The 26,357-nt window shown below is 42.3% G+C and overlaps 1 protein-coding gene across 1 annotated transcript in view; it reads right to left on the reverse strand.

Moving 5' to 3' along the window:
• Positions 1-436: 436 nt before the first annotated feature.
• Positions 437-26,357, reverse strand: part of IL31RA (interleukin 31 receptor A) — a 49,815-nt gene continuing 23,894 nt past the window's right edge. The window contains exons 6-14 of the mRNA XM_068990645.1: positions 22,220-22,299; positions 18,591-18,807; positions 13,041-13,223; positions 11,937-12,038; positions 9,433-9,579; positions 7,023-7,163; positions 3,911-4,004; positions 2,217-2,298; positions 437-883 (exon numbers count right to left, since the gene is read on the reverse strand). Coding sequence (XP_068846746.1) covers positions 437-883; positions 2,217-2,298; positions 3,911-4,004; positions 7,023-7,163; positions 9,433-9,579; positions 11,937-12,038; positions 13,041-13,223; positions 18,591-18,807; positions 22,220-22,299 — 1,493 coding nt within the window. The remainder of the gene's footprint in view (positions 884-2,216; positions 2,299-3,910; positions 4,005-7,022; positions 7,164-9,432; positions 9,580-11,936; positions 12,039-13,040; positions 13,224-18,590; positions 18,808-22,219; positions 22,300-26,357) is intronic.

The raw sequence follows: 26,357 nt of genomic DNA on the forward strand, positions 1-26,357 counted from the left end.
CCCTTGCCTCCCAGCAGGTCACCCAAGTGCCAACTAAACAACGGTCTTCTGGCAACAGGGAAAGTCTCTCCTGGAGCTGCGAGGAGTGGCGCCAGCACAGGCCATGCCCAAGGTCCACTTCCTTGGGAAGGCCACATATGTCTGCCTCCAGTGTCTACTGCCCCTCTAGGTCCATCTGCCAGGGGCCTCAGTGACAGCTTGTCAGTTGAACAACAACAACGACAAAATTGTTCTTCCTCTGCAAAGTGCTCAGGCTGATCAGCATCCTTTCTTCTCAAGCAAATTCCACGTCTGTACCAACCAAGTCTGGGGGTGTGCAAGGCTTTCTCTAATACAAGCAGGATGGGAAGATGCCAAGAAAGCTCTTGTAGCCATACCTTTCCCCTCTGTGTGGCACCCACACTGAGACACAGTGGGAGTCAAGCCACGGCAGCACTTAGACTTCTCTGTGGATTTGCTCTGGATGTTTTTCAGACACGAGAAATTCCCTGGTTGTCACTGAATTTTTCAAGTATGGGTTTGGTGCTCCTTCCTCACAGAGATGGTCTGGCCCAAAGCCCTGGGCAGGAGGGAGAAGCTGCTCTCTGGCTTCTGGGCAGGTCCCCTCTAGCATCCCTGAGCCCAGGCACTGGGGCCCTCCGGGTGGAATCTCGGCTGAAACAGCGAGACAGTAAGGCCTGTTTGGGGAGGCCACGTACTCATTCTTTTCTCCTCCCAAGATATTTTCCCAAACCTTTCCAGGATCCTCAGTGGAAACCACTTCCAGAAAACTCTCAAAGTTCACCACCAACTTGTCAATAAGGTCATTGGTTGAATAACATGGTTTTAGAATCCCGTCTTCTCTGTTCACAGAGTCGTCAAACTCCTTCAGATTTAGCTTACCCTGGGAAAGTGAGAGAGACACGCCCTCAGTGGTCATTTGGGGGCCACATGTGATGTAGACAAAAGCTATTGGGCTTGGGACACCCAAAGCCCACCTCTGCACTAGTCTGCCACATTCATCTCAGAGGCTAGAAGTGGTGCCCTTCCATGGGAACTTGGCAAGAGTAGTCTATTTCCTGAGAAGAACACACTATATTGAAATAATTTCTTCTTCTAGGGAGCCCAGAGCTATTTTTCATATAATCACAGGCTCACAGAATCCCAGTGGAGATGGAGGCATCAAAATTAAAACTCTTACAGATGGAAAAACCACAGTCATAAATACAAATGACTTGCCCAATGTCACCAGAAAAATCAAAGATGGCTTCCTGGCAGGGGCAGGGTCTGACCTCTTTGCATTCTCAGAGCCTAGTTCAATGCCTGGCATATATTGAGTGATTAATAAGTGGGTGCTACAGATAATTCAAAAAACATTTTAGACATCAGACAATACTTCCTATGAATTAATTTACTCTCTTAATAACTTTTGATCAGTAGGAAATTAAATAGGATAATACATGAATGATGAGAGAAGAAAATAAAAATAACAAAAATTTAATTAAATAAATAATAAAATAATTTTAATGTCCATGTTAAAAAGTCTTCTGAATTGAAATGAGGGCTAATACTAAAAATTCCTGGATCAAGGGATACTGAAAATAGTCCTTCAATAATAAGGATTTAAAGGTTATGCTTGATTGGGATTATTTCTACTTAACCAAGAAATTGAACCTTAAAAATTTCAGAAGTTTTCACTTTCAAAATGTATGTGAAAGGAAACTTTCTATTATGAATAACTCATGAGAATACCCATTGCCAACTTCTCCAATCTGAGAAAAACAGTTTGATGCAGCCTGCCCCAGCCTTTGGACAGAAATGCACATAAGCAGTCGAGGTTTCTGGATTCATTTGCTCTTGGCTGCTTTTTCAATGGCCTCCAACCTTATAGCTGGGCTCTCCTGCTTTCTAACTGGACAGTCAGGTCCTTAAAGGTAAGGCCAGTGTCTTTCTTCTGTGGCATCCTTTATAGGACCAGTTCTATGCCCAGCAAACACCAGGTTCTATGAGCCTAGTGAAGTCCTTTCCTCTTGTCCAAAGATTGAGGTCAAAGTTGTTCCAGGAAGGCTGATTCCACTTGTCCTGCCAGCCATTCCCTGGGATGTTTAAACCTCGAGTTCCCCTTGTGTGAACCCTGTGCAAATCTCAGCCCAGGACTGCTCCCCACCTGCAACATCCTGTCCACCTCCCATAACCAGCCTGCTCACAATCTCCTTAATAGAAACAGGAGTGTTTACCTTGAAATCATCTCCACACCACGTGGCTATACTGCTTTCAGCAGGGTTGGGAACATCAGGCCAACATAGGTGCTTCAGTTTGCTAATAAGAGAGAAGATTTTAAAACAGGAAGTGAGCCCAAGAAGCATTTTACTTGTACTGCATGGCCAAACCGAAAGAGTGTTAACTCGCCTTCCAGTGGAGGAGACGCAAGACCCAGGTTCAAGTTGGGAAGATCCCCTGGAGAAGGAAATGGCATCCCACACCAATATTCTGGCCTGGAAAATTCTATGGACAAAGGAGCCTGGCGGGCTACAGTCCATGGGGGTCACAAAGAATCAGACATAACTGAGCATGCACACACACATGGGGAACTGTATGGCTCCCTATTGAATAATGGCAAGCTCACAGCCTCCTGATGGAAACTGAGAAAACAAAATACTTTGTTGGGGGGGGTGGGTGGTGAAACTGAAAGTCATCTGTGGGACGTGATAGAGGGAGACCTTTCCCCAGACAAAGCTACTCTTTCCCACTCTCCTGCCACTGCGTCCCCACCCCCTGATCCTGGTGCCGGGAATCACACTATTGCAGAGCCATTTGTTTGAGATTTATTCCACAGGAAAGGTAACACTCTAAGTCTTATAAGATACCCATATTTTAGAGCAGTGATTCTCAAAGTGTGGTTCCCAACCAGCAGCACCATCACCACCTGGGAGCTTTTAGATACGAAAAATGTACAAGAATTTGTGCTGAAGATTCAGTTACAATCCACAGGAACTGAGGTTGACTTAGTCTGACCATAACTAAGCACATCTTGGGCTTCCCAGGTGGCGTCAGTGGTAAAGAACCCACCTGCCAATGCAGGAGACATTAGAGACGTGGGTTCAATCCCTGGGCTGGAAAGACCCCCTGGAGCTGGGCATGACAACCCACTCCAGTATTCTTGCCTGGAGAATCCCACAGACAGAGGAATCTGGCAGGCTATGGTCCCTAGTTGGGGTTTCTAGGGTTGCAAAGAGTCAGACACGACTGAAGTGACTTAGCGCACATGCACACGCAAGCGCAGCTTGGCAGAGAAGGCTCACAACTGTGCAGTTCTGGAGAGAGAGGCCTACCAGGGAGGGAGCCTGTGACCCTCAGGGTAGAATGAGGCACCCCGGGAGAGAAAGCACAAGACCCTGAAGACAGGCGTCCTTCCATACAGTGGCCAGAGCAGGCAGGACAAATGGCCTTCAGCCAGCCCTCCAACACTGTGTAACTAGCAAGGAGCAGTCTATGCTGAGCATGTGCTAGCCAGTGCTCCAGCGCCATGGGCACCCTGCTCCCTACTCTACCTAGAAGAGAAGCTGGCCACCTGGAGACCCTTTGCTGCTGCCAGTGGTCCCCACTAGACACTGAGAGAGAGGATCTTCTCCCCAGCTCTAGTCTCAACTGCAGAACATAGCAGATAAAGCCTGTGAGGCAGCTGGCACTTTCCTGGCTTCAAAAAGTCCTAGGCCTGGTACATGGGACTGTGGGGGGTGGAGGTCATCTGCTCCAGTTAGAATTCTGATGTGCCACAGTGTAAGGCACATGATAAATTCAGTAGCTATGTGAAAAATCAAAAAATGAACGAATATGCCTAAATGGCAGCGTGCCCTCTTCCACCCATGATGCCTTCTACCCCCTTTCCATCCCTGATTTTGAGGGCCCACATTGTTGTCTCCAAACTCACTTGGGTTTTTTGATGCCATATGCCACCATCAGGATGATGAGAATAAGAAGGCCCCCTCCAACCAGAGAAGTTACAAGAAAAATCTCAAAGACACCTTTGGGAAAAGGAGAACAAAAGTCAGTAGTAGGCTGAGCTCCTTACTTTCTTGACAAAAATCAAAGATTAATAATTCCTTCCAGTTTTTATGCAGAGTACATCATGAGAAATGCTGGGCTGGAGGAAGCACAAGCTGGAATCAAGATTGCCTGGAGAAATATCAATAACCTCAGATATGCAAATGACACCACCCTTATGGCAGAAAGCAAAGAAGAACTAAAGAGCCTCTTGATGAAAGTGACACAGGAGAGTGAAAAAGTTGGCTTAAAGCTCAACGTTCAGAAAACAAAGATCATGGTATCCCGTCCCATCACTTCATGGCAAATAGATGGGGAAACAGTGGAAATAGTGGCTGACTTTATTTTTCTGGGCTTCAAAATCACTGCAGATGGTGATTGCAGCCATGAAATTAAAAGACACTTGCTGCTTGGAAGGAGAGTTATGACCAACCTAGACAGCATATTAAAAAGCAGAGACATTACTTTGCCAGCACAGGTTCGTCTAGTCAAGGCTATGGTTTTTCCAGTGGTCATGTATGGATGTGAGAGTTGGACTATAAAGAAAGCTGAGAGCCAAATAATTAATGCTTTTGAAGTGTGGTGTTGGAGAAGACTCTTGAGAGTCCCTTGGACTGCAAGGAGATCCAACCAGTCCGTCCTAAAGGTGATCAGTCCTGAGTGTTCATTGGTAGGACTGATTTTGAAGCTGAAACTCCAATACTTTGGCCTCCTGATGCGAAGAGCTGATTCATTGGAAAGAGCCTGATGCTGGGAAAAATTGAAGGCGGGAGGAGAAGGGGACGACAGAGGATGAGATGGTTGGATGGCATCACCGACTCAATGGACACGGGTTTGGGTAGACTCCAGGAGTTGGTGATGGACAGGGAGGCCTGGTGTGCTGCGGTTCATGGGGTTGCAAAGAGTCGGACACGACTGAGTGACTGAACTGAACTGAACTGAACCAGTAGTTTTAGCAACATATTCCTTGTCAATCTTCTTTCAATTTAATTCAAATTCATTTCATTTCTCCTTCCCTGAATAATACTGACAGAAATTATGTTTCCCAGGTTCATCCTCCAGTTTCATTCATTTAATAAACAATTTCTGAGAACTTACAATTTGCCAAACACTATTCTGAGTAATAAAATAAACAGCAAGAAACACAAGAATCCCTACTCTCATGGAGTTTACATGAGAGTAAAGAATTGTAGAAGAATTGAGACAATAAATAATGCAAGATTCTTTCAGATAAAATGGGTATTTTAAAAAATTATTTTTATTATTAGAGAATAACTAGGGTAAAGTAGGATAGGAGTTAGCACCTTTAGATAGGGTAGCAAAGGAAGGCTCTTGGGAGAAGTGAAATTTGAGCTAATGTGAATAATGAGAAGGAATGAGCCATGTTCATTTTGGGGAAAGCATTCCAGGCAGAAAAAAGAGCAGATGCAGGAGCATAAATGGGAACATAATTGGGAAGTGGTGGGAGGTGAGACCAGGAAGGGATGATGAGGAAGGGTCCTAAAAGCTATGGGAAGGAGTTTGGATTTTATTTAAAATACAACAGAAGCCACTGGTGGCTTTTAAGCAGGGCATCTAGGATTTTAAACTCTGGCTGCTGTGTGGAAAACAGATGGTAGAGGATCAAAGATAGAAGCAGGGAGATCTATAAGAACCAAAGGTAAGAAACGTCTAGGCTCCAAGGTAGAATTTTGCCTTCAAGTTGACCCCTAGAGAAATTCCACCAGATAATGCAATTTGTGCCTAGTGTTGTAAAAATATAACATGATTTTTTAAAATTTTAAAGAGCAGTATCAAAAAAAGAAGTCCCTAAAGACAATGTTTCAGTCAATAAAAAAAGAATATGTTTTCTGTGTAGAAACATATACTGTACCCACATTTTCTAGAACCATAAACTACTTTTCTTCTCTTGGAAACATGATTAAACAAGGGACTTCCAAGAATACTTAGACTATTTCTAGCTTTTATTGAAATTTTGCAATATTCTTTCACTTTTAAGTTTCATTTTTAAAAAAAGTGTTAGTATATCAAGGAGATCCAACCAGTCCATTCTGAAGGAGATCAGCCCTGGGATTTCTTTGGAAGGAATGATGCTAAAGCGGAAACTCCAGTGCTTTGGCCACCTCATGCGAAGAGTTGACTCACTGGAAAAGACTCTGATGCTGGGAGGGATTGGGGGCAGGAGGAGAAGGGGATGACCGAGGATGAGATGGCTGGATGGCATCACTAACTCGATGGACGTGAGTTTGAGTGAACTCCGGGAGTTGGTGATGGACAGGGAGGCCTGGCGTGCTGCGATTCATGGGGTCACAAAGAGTCGGACATGACTGAGCGACTGAACTGAACTGAACTGAACTGAACAATCAAATCTCTGTCATTCAAAGACTTGGAAAAATTAACCTGTTTCTCCCATCTTCCTTCCTTCTTTCTCTTTCATCTCCCTTCTCAGCCCATCTTCTTTCCCTCTTGAATAGCCCCCACAAGCATCATATGAATCACATTATATTTTACATTATTGTTGTATTTATTAAATTTTTCTTGCTCCCATTTTTAATATAAAATCTGATTACTAGAACATATTATGCACTTTTTTACTCAGAAGACTCCACAAATGTGACATTAAGTGGGTCAATGGTGCAAGGTTTTTACTTGTTTGACACACAGGGATTGACGACTGTGAACTGGGGATTGTCTTCAGGTGGGGCTTGTTTGAAGGGTCAGTAAAGTTGGCATTAACTTGATCCCTCCTCTCTATGAAGATTTGGGGCTACCCCCGAAGAAGAAGCAAAATGAACCATCTTTCCAAATTCAGCTCTCAATCTTCCTGCCCTCCCTCCCATTACTCATATGCTTTCCTGGAAGGCCAGTGAGTCAGAGAACAAATGGTTCTTCCTACTTCACCCTTTCACTTGGCTTCCCCCTGCCCCTGGCAAACACCACCTGTGACTGGCCTAGGAGAATGCCAAGGAGACATTCCCAGGGAATAAAGGAGTACTCACTAATTGACAATGTCTTGAAGTTTATCCTGGGGCCATCAACTCCCCCAGCACTGGTGCTGGCCTTGACCCAAACAGTGTAAGAGGTCTTTCGTGTCAGGGACTCCAGGTCATACTGCAGGATCCTGGAGTTGACTGTCTTGGCTAAAGGAAAAATATAGAAGTCAAACACCACAGCCAAACTCAAGTGAAAACTGTGCTTTATTGGAGCTCAAATAAGAGCACTGGAACCTGTGTGCTTCCAAGCTTGGCCATCTCACACTCCTATCTCTCTATCCATTGTAATTAGCTTATTAAGATGGATCAAAGACCTAAATATAAGAGTTAAAACTATAAAATGCTTACAAAACCACATAGGGTAGATCTATATGGCCTTGAATATAAGGAACAGAAAGATTAAACTGCACTTCATCAAAATTAAAAGTTTTTGTGCATCAAAAGACACTATCAAGAGAGGGAAAAACTCACAGAATGGAAAAAATATTTGCAAATCATACATTTGATAAGGAATTTGTATCCAGAATTAAAAAAAAAAAAAACCTAACAACTGAACAACTGAAAGACAAACAGCCAAATTTAAAAATGAGCAAAGAGACTGAAAAGACTTTCTCTAAAGAAGATATACACATCTGTGTCTTTTTTGCTGTCTGGCATACAGGGTCGTCATTGCCATCTTTCTAAATTCCATATATATGTGTTAGTATACTGTATTGGTGTTTTTCTTTCTGGCTTACTTCACTCTGTATAATCGGACTCAGAGGGAGAGGGAGAGGGTGGGATGATTTGGGAGAATGGCATTGAAACATGTATACTATCATGTAAGAATCGAATCGCCAGTCTATGTCTGATGTAGGATACAGCATGCTTGGGGCTGGTGCACGGGGACGACCCAGAGAGATGTTATGGGGAGGGAGGTGGGAGGGGGGTTCATGTTTGGGAACGCATGTACACCCGTGGTAGATTCATGTCAATGTATGGCAAAACCAATACAGTATTGTAAAGTAAAATAAAGTAAAAATAAAAATTAAAAAAAAAAGAAGATATACAAATGGACAACAAACACATATAAAAGATTCTCTACATCATTAGTTATTATGGAAGTGCAAATGAAAACCACATTGATATGGCTGGTTCATGTTGATATATGACAGAAACCAACATGTTGTTGTAAAGCAATTATCCTTCAATTAAACATAAATACATTTTTTAAAAATCACATTGAGATAGCATTTTATACCCACTAGGACAGCCACACTTTTTAAAAATGGAAAATAACAAGTGTTGATAAGGATGTAGAAAATTAGAACTCTAATTTATTGCTGGTAGTAATGTAAAGTGGTGTAGCTGCTACGGAAAACAGTTTGGTAGCTCCTTGGTAAGTTAACTTAGAATTCCCAAATGACCTAGCAATTCTAATCCTAGTATATACCCCCAAAGAATTAAAAGCAGAGATTCAAACAGATATTTATGCACCAATGTTCACAGCAGCATTAATCACAGTGGCTAAAATGTTTTATCAACTGATGAATGGATTTTAAAAAATGTTTCTTGATATAATAAAATATTATTTAGCCATAAAAAGGAATTAGGGGCTAATATATGCTACAACATGGATGAACTTTGAACACATTATGCCAAGTGATAGAAGCCAGGCCGAAAAAAAAAAAAGGTCACATATTGTATGATTCTGTTTATATGAAATATCCAGAATAAGTAAACCCATAGAAACAGAAAGGAGTTTTCTGGTTGCCGCGGACTGTGGGACAAGGGTAAGGAAGTGACTGATTGACGGGTACACAGTTTCTGTTTGGAGTGGAAATAAGTAGTGTTATGGTTACAACATTATGGATGCTTAATACTTAGTGCCACTAAATTGTATACTTTCACATGTTTGAAGTGGTAAAATTTACATTATATGTATTTTACCATAACAACAACAAAAATTAGCCTAACCAGAAACCCAGGCCTAGCCCACAATTGAAGATGTCAGGCAATATTGTAGATGCAAGAAAAAGGCAGTGGACGGTAGAAGCCATTGTAAAGGGTCCTTCACTGAAGCAAGTGCCACCAAACAGGGTCTGTCCCCTCTAGCCTTTAATCTAGGCATGTGCCACTCTGGAGTAAAGGTCAAGAAGCTCCCAGGAGGCCCACTGTTCACAGCCTAATGGGCACAAATTGTATCAATTTCTCTGGTCCCTACAGGACTCTCAGGGACAGTCATTTCAACCTCATTTGACTCTTAAAAACTCAAGAGATGGACACCCTTGACTCTGTTTTCAGAGAATCTCAAGGAAGTTAGTGATTCCTGCAAAATGGAAGGGCATCCACCACAGGATCTACCTCGATAGCAGGTCTATCTGCAGCATCTAGCTGGGGCTCGGGGTTCTTTCAGCTTGACTATAAGCTCACTTACAGAATTCCTTTCCATCTTCAGCTTGGTAAAATATGGTGTAATTGTTGATGAAGCCATTTCTCTGATGCTTGGGTATCTCCTTCCATGTAATTGTGACTGTCCTCACACCAATGTTCTCCACCTTCGTCTCGGGACCTTCTGATGGAACTTTATAGGACGAAGAGACAAATGAACACCGAATCACACCCCAGCAGGTCCTTCCCTTACGAAGTCTCTGCCCAGTCCTCAAACTGTAATCAGTGCTGGGGGTGGGAGATGGGGCAGAGTAGGGAAATGATGAATCAACTTGTCTTGAGAAAACTGTTGTCTAGAATCATGCCTCTCAAACAGGAAGAGAAGCAGAGTCAAAGACCAGAGAAAGAGTACTTTCTCATAGACCTCTCACTAATTTGGCACCCAGCTCTTTCATCCATACGTGTAATAGCTATTATCAAACCGTTGAAGATTATGCCTCCGTGAGCTATCTTTGAGTGACAGGATATATTTCCTAAGGTTGAATCTGGAAGATGTTAACTTCCAAAAAGGTAGAAGTAAAGTCTGAGTGGTTCGATGCCGGGAGCCAGTGTGAGGAACTCCACCCATGGCAAAGATCATGAGGAAGGAGGCTTCGGCATATGCAAAGCCAAGATCGAGCCTCAGGAAACCCCCTGTTCCCGAGCATCTACCCCCAAAACCAGAGTCTACCTACTTTACTGTTTCATGCTCTCACCTACACCTCTGACTTTACGGGGGGCTGTTCCCCACCAGTTCTCTCGGAGAAGGAGTAAACTTGCAGGTCCCGTCAATAAAAATTCCTGGGTGTGACAAGGGTGTCTCAGGTCAAACCTCTCTGCTGGCAGACTAGTTTGTGTGACAGGATTATTCATACTCCTGCCACTAGGCACATGATTGTTTACTACCTCTCAACCATAAACAGCACAGAGAGTTTGGAGTATTTTAAAAATCTTAATTAGCATAGGGCTTTTCTCATTGTTGAGTCAATGATTGCCGCCAGGCCTCCATATCCTTAGGCACCTGGGAATATATTAATGTATTTGGAATATAGAAAAGGAAATATAGTAGTTTTTGATGTTAGCAATACTAGACTTTTTGAATTAATGAATTTTCTCTTCTGTTACTCACTGTACTTTGCTATAAATCACTGTGTCCTTGCTATGTAAAAATGTAACTTTATCACTATCTTAAGACTAAATAGATCTTAAGGGGAACATCAGTGAAGGGTTTTCATTTGTTGGGCTGATTTTTGCTGCTAAATCTCCATATTCCCTGCCCTTATAATAAATATAACTAGCATATAGGAGAAATAAGTATTAACCTTTAAGATTAATCATGTTAACCTTAGGTTAAATAAATTCCTTTCTTAGTTATAACCCACTACACCCTCACCCTATAGGAATGCAACTTTATCTGGCACCTTCAGAGGGTGGCACCTGGTTTAAGAAAAACACCCTTGGAAAAAATAAGTTTTCTGGTTAACTGACCATTATCAGAAAGAAAGGGTCATAAAATGTCAGCAGGCCTCATGGCCAGAAGATGATGTAAAACCCCTATGACCTGTTTTGTATACATTTATGTGAAGCACCTGATTTTGATAAAGGTCAGGACTGCCGACCCCCGCGTGACTTTAAAGTTTCCATTTGTCTCTATGTGTAACAAAGGGTATATAAGCAAACCTAAAAAATAAAGAGATCGGATCAGTTTCTGGAAAGACTGATTCCCCCGTGTCGTTTCTTTCTTGCTCCCCGTTTTTCTGGCTGAATTCCCATCTGGAGCGTGGGTGCTTACCACGTCTACTTACTTGCCCTGGCTTTTAAGTTCCATGTGAGAAGGAGCCCAAGGAGGGGCATCTTCTGATATTCAAGTGGCGCCGGTGGCCCAACGTAGATGGTGCAAATTCCTTGTCTTGGAATTTTATTGGTATCCCACGTAAACCAAGTTATTCAGCCTCTTTTTCTCCACTAATATTTCCTACTACACTATCCGTTTCTAATCTATATCTGTAATTAAATAAGGTTTTTCCTAGGATGCCGATTCCATCTCCACTTCAAATTACCCTGGACCCACCAGGGCTGGACCCCGGCAGTTCACCAATAAAACCTTTGCTTATTCTTATACAATCAAATATAATTTTTTAGCATCTCCAAGTTATTCTTAGGGTTCCTAGCTTGGTCTTTTCTGATTATAGAGCTGTTGGCACTGTTTCTTTGTGACTTTGGGCAAGTTGGTTCACCTCTTTGAGCCTTGCTTTTGTGAGATGAGGGACTTGGGCTTGATGATCTCTAATGTCCACCACAGCTTTAAAATTCAGTGACTCCATACTTTGACCACAACTGTGTCAACTACTACAAACTGTAATAAGTATACATAGCTTACTACAAGCTAAATGTGCAGCACGGATGAGCACTAAAGCAACTGTGAACAAGCTACAGGCCTTCGCAGCCTTGGGTAAATGATGGACAGGCCCCAGAGTTGCCTTTGCCCAATGGAACCTTGTCCATACATACCACCTTCTTTGACATAAGCCTGGATGGAATATGGTTCACCCACTCGGTTTTGCAACATTGGATACACAGAGATATTGTAGCACCAGAAAGGTTTCAGTTCATCTGTAGAAAAAGGGGAGGCAGAGAGGGAATGGGGCAGCAGGAGGGAAAGAGAGAGAAGGAGGGAGGGAGGGAGAAAGAAGCGTTAGGTGCAGAGCACGGCATAGAGGAAGGAATGCTAGACTAAGACTTAGGACATATGACTTACAGAAGGTATTTTATTTCCCTATCATCGCCACACCTGGAAAATAAGGGAGTTAAGTTGGATGGTCTCTAATATCTATGTTGGTTCTAACATTTTAAAACTAATTCCTAGAACCAAACTTGCACCACTCTGACAAAATGGTTGAGCCACCCAGGAAAGGAGAAGAAAGAGATCCAGGCTCTCCTTCATCACTGATTTTGTTACATCATTTGGGGTGCACCTCAGAATAAACTTAATTCTTCTTTCAATAGCATATCACCCTAGAGAACTCAGCTACCATAAATTCTAGCTCTTCTGTCTGTCTGCATCCCTACATAAGTATAATTCTTCATATAGATGCTATTAAATATTAAAAATGGTTGGGGTGATAGGACTGGGAGAGTAAAGCCTCACTTAAATGTCTTATATGGAGCAGGGACTTTCTTGAAAAGAAGGCTATTCTCTGTATCAGTCACTTGGGGAAGGGCCCTAGAACCTAAACATGCAGCCAGAACTGAAGGAGGCGCCCTGAGTAGGACAGATGGGATACAAAGTCCAGTGTTTCCATGCAATCACATGATTTCCACATTGCATCCACATGATCACGGTATCTGGGAAGAGCTCTCTGATGGTGGGTGTCCACCACCAAAGAGGGTGCTTTCCACCTGGAAACACGTCAGCTGCCTAGTCTGATCCTCATGGCTTCTTATTCCAGCAATGCTGGGAAATGCCAAGAAGCACACGTCACTAAGCTTGCCCTAGCCTGTCAAATTCTATTACTCACAATTTACAGGTAAGAAGCCAAAATTAAGGATTTTAAAACTGGTAAAAATGAAAGTGAATCCTACACAGCAAGAACCTGTGGGGTCCTCACTGGCTACCTTGCTGGATTGTCCAGTTTCTGGTGTGAGATACAGACTCCCAGGAGATGGCCAAGGGCTTTGAGTCCAAGTCTGGGACCCACTCCACCATCCATGTATCAACCTCTGGAGCAGAGCTTTGCCACTCCACCACCAGCTGGTCCTGAGTGAGGCAGGTGTGCATGGCCTCAATGCACTGGAACGCTGAAAGGAGAGGGAAAGACCGCTTCACAACACCGAACTCATCCTCCAGATGCACCAACCACATTCACACCTATTTACTGCCCAAAGTGTAAAGAAGGTCAAAGTTCAGGACCTCCACTGCCACCTTCCACTAGGATGCTATTTTTAATGTTTTTATTGTATCCCTTTTCCTTACTCTTAATATTTGATGAAGTGCCTTTTGTTATCTTCCCTAAATTTGCCTGTTGCCAGCAGAGAATCTTACTAGACAGTTGATGACTAAGAAGAATTACCTGGGAGCTCTGAGGTCTGTGCAAGTCAAAAGGAAAGTAAGCCAGAGAAAAAGAATGGATCTCTAAAGGTAGAATTTCAGGGTTCTATAATTTTGTGACTGGGAAGCTGGAAGCTGGTGACCCTAAAATCATACCAGGGTGATGACTTTGAATTTCAACTATCTAAACTGGTGCTATACAACCTGTCTATGCAGTCCCATCTTCAGGTAGGAAGAATTGTGTCTGCTGCAGAAGGATACAGACACACTCAAATGAAGCACCTATTTGTGGACCAATAGGTAAATGACTACATTCCCTGCAGACCTAGCAAAAAGACAGGCGGGGAAACAGTCCACAGTGTTCTTTAGTAGAAAAGTTGAACATGTGGCTTCAAATCTAGTATCTGGGGTCTAATCAGAATCAGAGAGTTCCCTTACTGAAAATGTTCTGGATACGCAGAAGAGAGCACTACTGGAGATGCGGGGAGAGAAGGAGGAGAAGGAGGGCATGAAGGAGTGGGGCTCAGACCACAGCATGTGGCTTTCCCCTCTTCTACTCCTCACCACCTGCAACAACCCTGAGCCTTTAGAATTGGAATCCACAGGAAGCATGTTTAAATAAACATCAAAGATGGTCCTGGATGAGGGCAGAAGAGGAGATAGAGTCCCTCAAAAGAGCCAAAATGCCTCTTGAAGTTGGAAACCTAGGCAAGTATAGAGATTTGGCATAAGAGGCCAGGGGGTACTAAATTCTGCTATGCCTATGCAACAAATACATTACTATGTGTAAAAAAGATAACTAATGAGAACCTACTCTATGGCAAAAGGAACTTTATTCAGTGCTCCGTGGTGACCTAAATGGGAAAGTGAAAGTTGCTCAGTTGTGTCCAACTCTTTGGGACCCCATGGACTGTAGCCACGGAATTCTCCAGGCCAGAATACTGGAGTGGGTAGCCGCTCCCTTCTCCAGGGAATCTTCCCAACCCAGGGGTCGAACCCAGGTCTCCTGCATTGCAGGCAGATTCTTTACCAGCTGAGCCACAAGGGAAGCCGAAGAATACTAGAGTGGATAGCCTATCCCTTCTCCAGGGTATCTTCCCGACCCAGGAATCGAACCAGGGTCTCCTGCATTGCAGGCGGATTCTTTACCAACTGAGCTATCAGGGAAGCCAAAGAAATGGGAAGGAAATCTAAAAATGAGGGGATATGTGACTATGTATAACCAATTCATTTTGCTGTACAGCAGAAACTAACACAACACTGTAAAGCAACTGTGTGTATATTAGTCATTATTAAGTCCTGTCCAACTCTTTGCGACTCCATGGACTGTAGCCCACCAGGCTCCTCTGTTCATGGGCTTTCCTAGGCAACAATACTGGAATGGGTAGACACTTCCTTCTCTAGGGGAATCTTCCTGATCCAGGGATCGAACGCAGGTCTCCTGCATTGCAGTCAGATTCTTTACCATCTGAGCCACCAAGGAAGCTCCCCCCTCCAAAAGCAACTATACTTCGATAAAAATTAATTTAAAATAAAAGGAAAACAACAAGCCCCAGAGGGCTGTGTATGTATTTAGGAGCCTCTGTTCTTGAAGCTCACAACTGATGGGAAAGGAGTTCTTTCCCCATACTGGGCTTTTATGAGCGACTTCAGCATCTGGTCTAGAGGCAAGGCCAGAGAATCTGTCAACTTGAAAGGGCAGCTCTGAGACATGGGGAAATTGTGAAGCTGGAGTGGGGCAAGTAGTACAGAGCCAGGAAATCAACCCCGCCTAAGCCCTAGCGTTCCAGCTCTCTCCTCCCTGCCCTCGCCTGCTCACAGCCTCTAAGCATCCTTAGTCACTGTTGCAGTCAAGCTGAAAGTCATTATTGGAGCGTTTATAAACTTACTCAGCCTCTTGAAGCAGGTAACATTAGTGATCCCTGATTCCCTCAGTTGGTAAAGAATCTGCCTGCAATACAGGAGACCTGGGTTCGATTCCTGGGTTGGGAAGAGCCCCTGGAGAAGGAAATGGCAACCCACTCCAGTATTCTTGCCTGGAGAATCCCATGGGCAGAGGGGCCTGCAGGCTATAGTCCATGGGGCGCAAGAGTCGGACACGACTTAGAGACTAAACTGCCAACGGATCCCCTCTGATGCCTTTTGCTGTCTTTATATGTTGCCTGCTTGGGATAACTTTGAGCTGTAACAAAATTCAGAGTTCCTGTGCAGGGTCAGGCTAGAGCCACCCTCCCCAGGACTGTCAACTCAGATAGAACCATTATGGGTTGAATTGTGTGCCTGCAGAAGATATTCTTGGTATTGCAGAATGTAACCTCATTTGGAAAGCAGGTGTAAGTAGCTAAAATAAGATGAGAGTCCTTAGCCCAATATGACTGGCCTCTTTAAAAGTGGAATTTTAATGCAGAGACAGACACACACACACAGGAAGCTGGTCATGTGAGGAATGAGTTGGATTCGAATTATACTGATACAAGCCAAGGAAAGCCTGGGGCTTCCAGAAGCTGGAATAAAAAGGAAGGATCCTCCCTTAGAAGTTTTTAAGGGAGCATGGTCTTGCCAATGCCTGATTTTCAGACTTCTAGCCTGCAGAACAATGAGGCAGTTGAGTTTCTGTTGTTTGAAGTAACCTAGTCTATGGCGCTTTGTTGAGAAGATTTGGGAAAATCAATCAGCATCTTTGGCTCAGCCTCCTCTTCCTCCTCTTCCCTGGCCTTCCTTCCTTTTCTGATTAATAAACCACTTGCACGAACATCCCAACTTGAAGATGGAAGTGCATGTTGGTTGCTAACCACACACTCTTTCTCTTTAGCAGCATTAGAACTCTGAGAAGCAGAAGCCAGGTCTAAAGAGTTAAGAAATAAGCACAGATTCTGGACCACAGAGGGTGTGGAATCAAGCCATAAGTCAGCCTAGCAAGATGAAAGGGCCTGGGCAGCATTAAGGGTTGTTGAAAGAAGTTTCCAAGTCATTGTTCTACTGAATGTCGACTAATTGCCTCCATCACTCAATAATCACTTTTTGAGCAACTTCTCCAAACACAATCCACCCCCAGATGTGGTAGGAAATAGATCCCTCTTGAGAAAAGAGGAAAGGGACTTAGACTGCAAAAGCCATTAATTTCTTATGATTTGTATGAAGTCAGTCACTCTGGGCCCATCAAATACCATTCTCAGATGCTAGCAGTGCTTCATCTTTGCCCACCCTCCTAGCCCAACTTGAACCCTACCTCAACTCAGTACCGACCTCCTCACTGGACAACTGGCCATGTTTTGCCATGTCCTGCCTCAGACCACTCCACAGCTGTCTGCTGGCTAAGGTCTCCTAGAAGCAGAGCTTCTTGTCTTGGGGCCAAAAGGAACCTGAAGGTGTTTCTATTTCAATTATTTATTTGAAAGATAGGAAAATAGAGGTCCACAGAGGAAAATAATCGTTCAGTGTCACACAGCAGCTGTGATTAGATTTCTAAGTCACTTTACTAAGTCCACGGTTCTGGACAAAATATATTGGACAAGTTTGGAATCATGTAGACCTGTGGTTAAGTCCACCTGAGAGATCTTTGGGCAAATTACTAAGCTTTCCTGAATCACAGCTTCATCAGCTAAAAAATAAACCTGATAGCACCTATCCCATGGGTCATTTGAGGCTAAAATTAGATTGAACTGTATCATTTTAGCACAATGTCTGACACATCCTAATAGACAATGCTGGATGCTTATACCTAATGATTGTTAAAGATACAATTATTATTATAACTATTCTCCAGGTGACTCTATTAAACAAAATTCTGTAAAACATCACATTCTTAAATGTCTTGGACTGGGAACTGCAAAGAGGTCTGTAAAGGGTCAAATAGTAAACATTTTAGGTTTTGCAGGGCTCTGTTGCAAATAGCTGCCATTGCTGCACATTGTTGCAGAGACACAGGAGACGAGGGTTCCTTCCCTGAGTCAGGAAGATCCCCTGGAGAAGGAAATGGCAACCCACCCCAGCATTCTTGCATGGGAAATCCCATGGATAAAGGAACTTGGTGGGCTACAGCCCATGGAGTTGCAAAAGAGTCAGACATGACTTATCAATTGAACAACAGCAATAAGATCTATAGAGAAAATAAAGCCAGGAAGAGGAAATAGATTGCCTGATATTCCTTGAATAAGACTCAAAGAAACTATTTTATTCTAAAACAGGATATAAAATATGTTTGTATGAAAGTAGTAACGTTTTTAAAATTAATTAAAGGTGTAATGAGCAATTATTGGCAAGAATAAACCTATGGCATGAGGCAGCCCATGGGGTTGCAAAGAGTCAGACACTACTTAGCAACTGAACAACAACAATTAACTAATTTCTAATTAAATTAGAAATATCCCTAACTAGATAGTCAAATGGGAGGGAGAAAAGGAAGAAAACAGCTGCTGCTGCTGCTAAGTCGCTTCAGTCGTGTCCGACTCTGTGCGATCCCAGAGACAGCAGCCCATCAGGCTCCCCCGTCCCTGGGATTCTCCAGGCAAGAACACTGGAGTGGGTTGCCATTTCCTTCTCCAATGCAGGAAAGTGAAAAGTGAAAGTGAAGTCGCTCAATCGTGTCCGACTCTTAGCGACCCCATGGACTGCAGCCTACCAGGCTCCTCCGTCCACGGGACTTTCCAGGCAAGAGTACTGGAGTGGGGTGCCATTGCCTTCTCTGGAAGAAAACCGGAGAGTGAACAAATCAAGACTGGGATATGGTCAGCACTGTAAAGGGAAGATTTCGAAAGACATCTTTTAGCCACTGAGGATAAACATGGCAGATCTGACAGTTTTATAATGCTCAATCCAGCTTATACTCACTCAGAATAAAACAAATACATGCTGCACACAGAACTTCTGGCTCATGACTGTGTATCATATGATTTACGAAATCTGATTTTCAATACAGGCTTTATTCCAAAAGAAAATTATTTCAAGAAGCTCATTAATTAATTGAAGATTATGATCACCCCACCTTAACCTAAAATGTCCTTACTTCATTTTCATTTTGATGCGAAGAAAACAGCAACCATTGAGAGGATAGGGACAACTCCTTGGCATATCAGATGGGGTTAGGCATCTAAATAAGAAGTTTATGTCATACTCACACTTTTCATCAATAGCTGGAATCCTCAAGGTGGCCTCTGGAGATTTTCCAAGAGAATTATAAGAAATCACATGTATCCAGTAGGTCTGGTTTCCCAGGTACAGTTCAGGCTGCTGGTTAGTAGTATTCATTGTCTTTGTGAGGTTAGTATTGTTTTCTGGAAAATACCATATGTTGTAACCAAGTACTTTCTCCAGGACTGGGGTTCCTTTTGCCTTCTGAACACAAAGGAAACAAAATTTACTGCTAACAGCAAAGAAAGAAAGTCATTGAGACAGTAATAAATGGTGGGAATCAGGGATGGGAGGTAATATTAACTATTAGGTGCTAAACTATAACCATGTGATGATCCCTCTGGGATGAGTGACATACCTTGTGCCATGTTAACCCTCCAAATGCCAGAAGAGGGGATTTCTAAATGGTCTCTTGGTATAAACCCTTGACATGAGTCTAATTCCACAAAGCTAAACTAGCATGATGCCCAAACCCCAGTGCAAGCAAACCACTCCTTCTTCCTTTAGGCAGCATCTTTCTCTCTGTCTTAAATGGAAGTGGTTGTTGTTCAGTCGCTCAGTCATGTCCAACTCTTTGCGACCTCATGGACTGCATGCAGCACACCAGGCTTCCCTGTCCTCTACTCTTTCCCGGAGCTTGCTCAGACTCAAATTCATTGAGTCGATGATGCCATTCAACCCTCTTGTCCTCTGTTACCCACTTCTCCAATCTTTCCCAGCATCAGGGTCTTATCCAGTGAGTCAGCTCTTTGTAGCAGGTGGCCAAAGTATTGGAGCTTCAGCTTCAGCATCAGTTCTTCCAATGAATATTCAGGGCTGATTTTCTTTAGGATGGACTGGTTTGATCTCTTTGCTGTCCAAGGGACTCTCAAGAGTCTTCTCCAGCACCACAGTTCAAAGGCATAAATTTTTCAGTGCTTAGCTTTTTTTATTGTCCAGCTCTCACATACATACACAACTAATGGAAAAAACATAGCTTTGACTTATAGGACATTTGTAGGCAAGGTAATGTCTCTGCTTTTTAATACACTGTCTAGGCTTGCCATAGCTTTTCTTTCAAGGAGCAAGCATCTTTTAATTTCATGGCTGCAGTCACCATCCACAGTGGGCTCTTTGGAGCCCAAGAAAATAAAGTTTATCACTGTTTCCATTGTTTCCCCATCTATTTGCCATGAAGGATGGGACCAGATGCCATGATCTTAGTTTTCTAAATGTTGAGTTTTAAGCCAACTTTTTCACTCTCCTCTTTCACTTTCATCAAGAGGTTCCTCTTTCACTTTCATCAAGAGGTTCCTCTTCGCTTTCTGCCATAAGGGTGGTGTCATCTGCGTATCTGAGTTTATTGATGTTTCTCCTGGCAATCTTGATTCCAGCTTGTGCTTCATCCAGCCTGTCATTTCACATGATGTGCTCTGCATATAAGTTAAATAAGCAGGGTGACAATATACAGCCTTGACATACTCCTTTCCCAATTTGGAACCAGTCTGTTGTTCCATGTCCAGTTCTAACTGTTGCTTCTTGACCTTCATACAGGTTTCTCAGGAGGCAGGTAAGGTGGTCTAATATTCCCATCTCTTGAAAAATTTTCCATTGTTTGTTGTTATCCACACAGTCAAAGGCTTTAGTTAGTCTATGAAACAGATACAGATATTTTTCTGGAATTCTTTTGCTTTTTCTATGATTCAATGGATATTGGTAATGGACAGAGAAGCATAAACAAAAGTTGAGGCATTTCCTCTGAGCCAATCCCAAGTCTGTTCTGGCCCTGGGTCATTTCTTTCATGGAAACGTCCAGGGGTTGGAGAGTGCCCTGTCCTTTTATCTCCATAACACCCTCTCCAAGGAGAAAGCTAGCTTCCCCAACCAGACATTCCAGCTAAGAGGACTAGAACATTCAAGCTTACCCTACCAGACCAAATCCTTGGTGAGAAATGAAGGTGACCCCAGGGGCTCCAGGCCAACCTCTTTTTTTCAGCCTTGAACCTAAGCCCATATTTTGCTAGAGATCAGCATGCTGAATATTTCTCAGGAATTAGAGGGCTTTCCTATTTTTCTCTTTCTGTTACTGATTACACAGAGAGATGAGCAGAATGACTGAATATAAAGTCAGAAGGACTTCAGAAGTCACTTTGCCCCACTGTCTTTCTGGTTTGAGAATTTCCTTTACACCTCCCATGACATAAAAAGTCAGTTAAACATCTTCCTAATGACTGGGAGGCATTTATCTTTCATGATAACTCATTCTCTTTTTATAATAAACTAATAGTTTTATTGAGATATAATTCACATATCAGAAAATTCACTTTCTTGGCATGTGCAACTCAGTGGCTTTTAGTATAGCCAAGAGTTGTGCAATCATCACCACGATCTGATTTTAGTTCATTCTTTTTTAAGCAGCTCTAATTCTTAGAAAACTCTATTGAAGCAAAAGGAAGACCAGTCCCCAGGAGAGGGGGAGAAGAAGGGTGTTCAAGTCCATCTCACCTACTTCACAGGTTGGCCTGCTTGACCTACGTGGGTCTGGCCACACACAGGATGTGCCCTTGTTTACTTTCCTTCTCAGAAATATGTTGACAGAGTAACTCATTTCCACACTTGATGACTGAGAAAGAACTCAACAACATCCGGGATCAATTCTTGAAGATTTCCCAACACCACGGGCTGTGTTCTCCCTTGCCTGCTGCCACTGAGGGTGTCCTTCTTGTCCTCGGGGTGGGGAGAGGAGAAAGGTAGAAGGAGGCTCCAACCCTGAGGTAACTGGGAATGGAATGTCATTTGGAAAAAGCAGGGTGATTTCCCCATTTTCAAGAGCATTTGAAACCTGCCCAGACTTGAGCAAGTATGAGATAACCCAATGAGTATTTCCTGAGAAATCTGGAGACACACCAAAGAATCGGGGCATCTCACTGCTCTCCTCCCTCTCTTCTTTCCCCCAACTCCTCTCTCCTACTTTCTGGCTGTTTTTTTCCCCTCTGTTTGCCCTTTTCCTTTCCTACTGATTCCCTCTTCCCCTCCTTTTCTATCCTTTTTCCTACCATCACCTCTCATCCCCTGTTTCGTGTCCTCTGTACTAACCTGGCTCCTCCTTTGTTCCTCATTCCGACGTCTCCATCCTACAAAGGACCATTTGGCCCCTGTTCTATCCTAGCACCCCACTATCCCAGTGCTCTGGGGGGCACCTGTGCAATGACCTCAGGGCACACTAGTAAGCTCACCCCCAAGCCACTGCTCTTCTCCAGTGTCGGGAGGGGGCGGGGGCTATATAATTTTACATTGCCTTAAAGTGAAGGCCAGCCAGCGACAGTTTTCTCCAGAAGGTCAAGGCACCTCCTGCAATTGCACTTACACTTACACTTTGTACCTGTCCCAGGTGTTAACATTTCCAAGTGTTAACATTTCAGATCAAAGAAGAAGGCTCAGGGTCTGCATTCAGGACATCTACAAAATGACATACAGGGGCTTTTCTGAGATAGGAAATCATTGTGAGATTTGGGGCATAAAAGCCTCTATGGAAGGAAATTAAGGAGGTAAAATGTCCATGATCACAGTTCTTAAAGGTATAAGAGACCAAGGCTTTTACACAGAATTATAAATAAATAACCCAGAGAGAGGTCACCTTCAACAACAACTGCACTGGCCTTTTTCCATCCACTTTGTCTGATCTCAGGACTCTCCATAGATCCAGGCCATGTGGAGCTGTAAAGAGTAAGAGTGAGGTGTTCAGCAGAAACAGAAGGGAGCTGTAGCAGGAGATGGTGAAATTAGTGAGGCTGTTTAGAAAATGCAGTTGGGCAGGATTTGCTTGAGGGGGCCAGCAGGAGTAAGGTGGAGCGTGGAAGACTTCATTGCAATGATGTCTTCATGCTGTGGTTGAAGGACTAGAATCAACCAAAAGTCAAAAATAACAAAAGATCTATAAAATTAATATCCAATATATAAATCACTCCTCCCCTGCAATGAAAATGTTGGGATCTTCTTGTATTAGAAACTACTATAATGTGGTAAAAAGCTTTGTCTTTTGTGAAAAAATAAAACCACAATCATGTTGAGCAAAAATAAAAATAAAAAAATAAAACTGCTCTTGGATCTGATGACTTAAGGTAAGCTAAAACAAAACTACAATAGATCCAACTGTAATATAATTTATCACCCAAATCTGCATTGGAATATGACATCTCATGTCCTCTATCATTCATATACATGAAAGCTAGGAATAACATAGATAACTGCTAAAGAGATTTTATATATAATTTATGCCATATCTACTCCCCAAAGAGATGAAACCACACACTTACAATGTTATAAAGCACAACAAAAAAATCAAAGAAGAAGCAGAGAAATAATCTTTCCTAAGCCCCTCTGTGAGCTCTAAATTTAATGCTGATCTTCCAGGCAGGAAGAATGAAAATGATAAAATTTAGTTGTGTATTCCTTATGGACTGAAAAAAAGAACACATAGAAATCATTGTGAAGAGCCATGTTTTTTCAGGCTATGGGCATTAAATTCATAAATGGAATTATCTTGTAGATCCAGTCAGAAAAGACAAAAAATAACCTAAAAGCTGATGCCTGCAAACACAATTGAACAAAAGTACATAAATATGGCAGGTGTACACTTCTCATGGCTGTCGTCTACGAAATACAAGGTCATAACATGAAATCTAGGTTCATGCATTTCTCCAGTGAAAAACAACATACCTGAAGACAGCATAGTTCAAGTGTGTTAGCTTCTGATGATCTAACTATTCAGGGATAAAACTTAAAATAAAAAAAAATAGGAGAGAGAGCAACTTCTATTACACTTGACCTCTGGACTGTATCTCCTATATATCTTGTCTCAAGGAGTTTTGGCACAAAGTGGGCCACTGGTAATTTATAGTTGAACCTTCTGACATGCACCTGAAATTTCAAAATGCTGAGCTACTGACTAGAGGATGACACATACACTTTAGTCATGAGAGGAAAGCAGGGTTCTAAAGAACTGTTCAGAAGGCTATTGGCCTGTAATTTATGAAATTGAGGAAATGTCTCTGAAGCTGCAGTTGATGAACACTAAATCTTCTCTTGAGGAAATCACATGGATGAAAAGAATGTAATTCAGTCTGCAAAAAATGGGGTCTGCCAATCAGGCCAAGATCTAAACTATTTTAGTACTGAGAGACCATTTTTAGGGATTTTTTTTGTTTTTAATTCAGGTAATTGAGTGTTTAAAATGAAATTACATACTGAACCCTAATTAAAGACAACTTCAAAATGTAGAAAAGTGCACTAAAGGGCAATTAAATCAATGACCTATCTTGTCATCAATGAATGGTGACATTTCTTCAACTATGCTTGCAGAAGCCAAACTGTGGGTAACACAGTCTAACTGCTAGGTTCCAAGTCTCCCAATGAGACCTATTGTAATTCCATGTAAATTCCATACAAGGAAATTGAAACTATTTAATCTTTATATATGACTCGATCTGCACTCCATTGAAATGTGGTTTCACAAGCTCTGCCAGGAGTTTTCCCAAAGGTCTTTACCGAATCAAGAGACTGGACAGTCAGGACTCAACTTTCTCAGACACTGAGCAACAGGTTTCAGCCTGTCAACAGGATACACCCTGAGATGTAAGCAAAGACAGTGTTTCTCCCAGGAGACAGTTTTCTCAGCACAAAGCTACAAAGTCATGAGATCTTCATAGGTGACCCACAGACCTGGAAACACTCTCAATCCATTTCTTACTTGCAGACTGTCTCTGTTCCAGTTACATGGAAGTCAGACTCAGGGATAATAATATTGAGAATAAGAAAGAAAAAACCTAAAGATAAAGTATTCATTACAAGCCAGTTCCAAATACTCATCTGAAGCATAGACAGAAACAAAAATAAACTGATTATTAAATAATTAATCATTCCAGTCATTGATTAAAAAGAGTAAAATTCTACTTAGATTTACCCCATAGGCAGCCACTTAATTCTAGTAGATGGTAGATGGTGCTGATGAATGAATTTAATCAGGAATTTTCTTCTTTCACTGTGGTCACTATTTCCTGCAGATGTGTTCCAGAGAGAAACAGTCTTTCTGATGTAGACTTCCTACAGATGTGACTTTTAGTAAAACAAATGGCTAGCATTTAAATCTTCTACAATTGTGTGTGCATGCTCAATTGTGTCCAACTCTTTGCAGCCCCATGGACTGTAGCCCATCAGGTTCCTCTGTCTATGGAATTTTTCATGCAAGAATACTGGAATGGGTTGCCATTTCCTCCTCCAGGAGATCTTCCCAACCCAGGGATTGAAACTGCATCTCCTGCATTCATATGTGGATTCTTTACCACTTGAGCTGTCTGAAAAGCCCTCTTCTACAACTATTACAGTCAATTTTCCATGATCATAAATTGATAATGAATAAATTAATAATCCAGCTTAACCAAATGGGGAAAAGTAATACTTCTGTATTTGTGAAAGAATAATACTAAGTTTTTACAAATTTGCCAAAATATTTACATATTGGTGGTGGTGGTTTAGTCACTAAGTCATGTCCGACTCTTGTGACTCCACAGACTGTAGCCCTCCAGGTTCCTCTGTCCATGGGATTCTCAAGGCAAAGAATACTGGAGTGGGTTGCCATTTCCTTCTACAATTACATATTGGAGTTTACGTATTCCAAGGCATCAACTGTTTGGACAGATGTAGTAAGAATTTGCTGCTCTGTTGTTCCAGTTACAATCTGGAAATACCCACAGTCACCACCAATCAGCACTTTAAACACATTCTGCTGCCTTTGCTGAAGACTAACACTAAGAATCGTTCATTTTTAGCAAGCATCACATACTAAGCATTTTACCTGAGTCATCTCATCTAACCTCCACAGGCCTATAATTAGGTACATCAATATTACTATTTCCTCTTCTGAGGTGTTAAGAAGTGAGACAATTGCCCAATATAACTTTTAAGTAACAGAGCCAGGAATTGAACATTATTATATCTGTTTCCTGTTGCTGTTCAGTCACTAAGTCATGTCCAACTCTTTGTGATCCCAAGGATTGCAGCACTCCAGGCCTCCCTGTCCTTCACTGTCTCCCGAGGTGTGCCCAAGTTCATGTCCATTGAGTTGGTGATGTGATCCAGCCATCTCATCCTCTGCTGCCCGCTTCTCCTTTTGCCTTAAATCTTCCCTAGTATTAGGGTCTTTTCTAATGAATTGGCTGTTTCATGTAGTATGCATGTTTCATGTAGTATATATTTATATGCTTTAATGTGGTAAATAATCCTAATAATCAATATATTGAAATGTAAAAGGGAAGAGTACTTCATATTCAACTTAAAACAGAAATTTTCAAATTAGAAAAGGTTTGAAGTGGTGTGTATAAAACAGCTGGCATTTCATTGTGAAACAGAAACATTTTATGAATTAGAAGAGGATAAATTAGGATTTGCTAGGGGTGGGTACATTTTCATTAGTTTCTTCTGGGATTCTGAAAAAATTAAGAAACGCAAAAATTGTCCAGTGGTAATATTGACAGATGTTCGTTTTATTTAATTAGCACAGGGCACAGAGAACACTAGCATCTAGTGTTTTGGTAGTCAATCTTGGCCAAGCAAGCTGAAATAATAAATCAGTTGAAATGGTAAATCTCATTTCTAGCGATGAAACAAGTATATGAAATTGACATTAGCAAGTGGTTAGACTGTGATGAACTTAAGACAGTGAATCATAATGATGTTAGGTCTCTAAGAAGAATGACAGCTACAGGGAGGAGAGCTGT

This window comes from Capricornis sumatraensis, chromosome 18, assembly GCF_032405125.1.
Source record: "Capricornis sumatraensis isolate serow.1 chromosome 18, serow.2, whole genome shotgun sequence".
In the NCBI taxonomy this organism is placed as follows: Eukaryota; Metazoa; Chordata; class Mammalia; order Artiodactyla; family Bovidae; genus Capricornis; species Capricornis sumatraensis.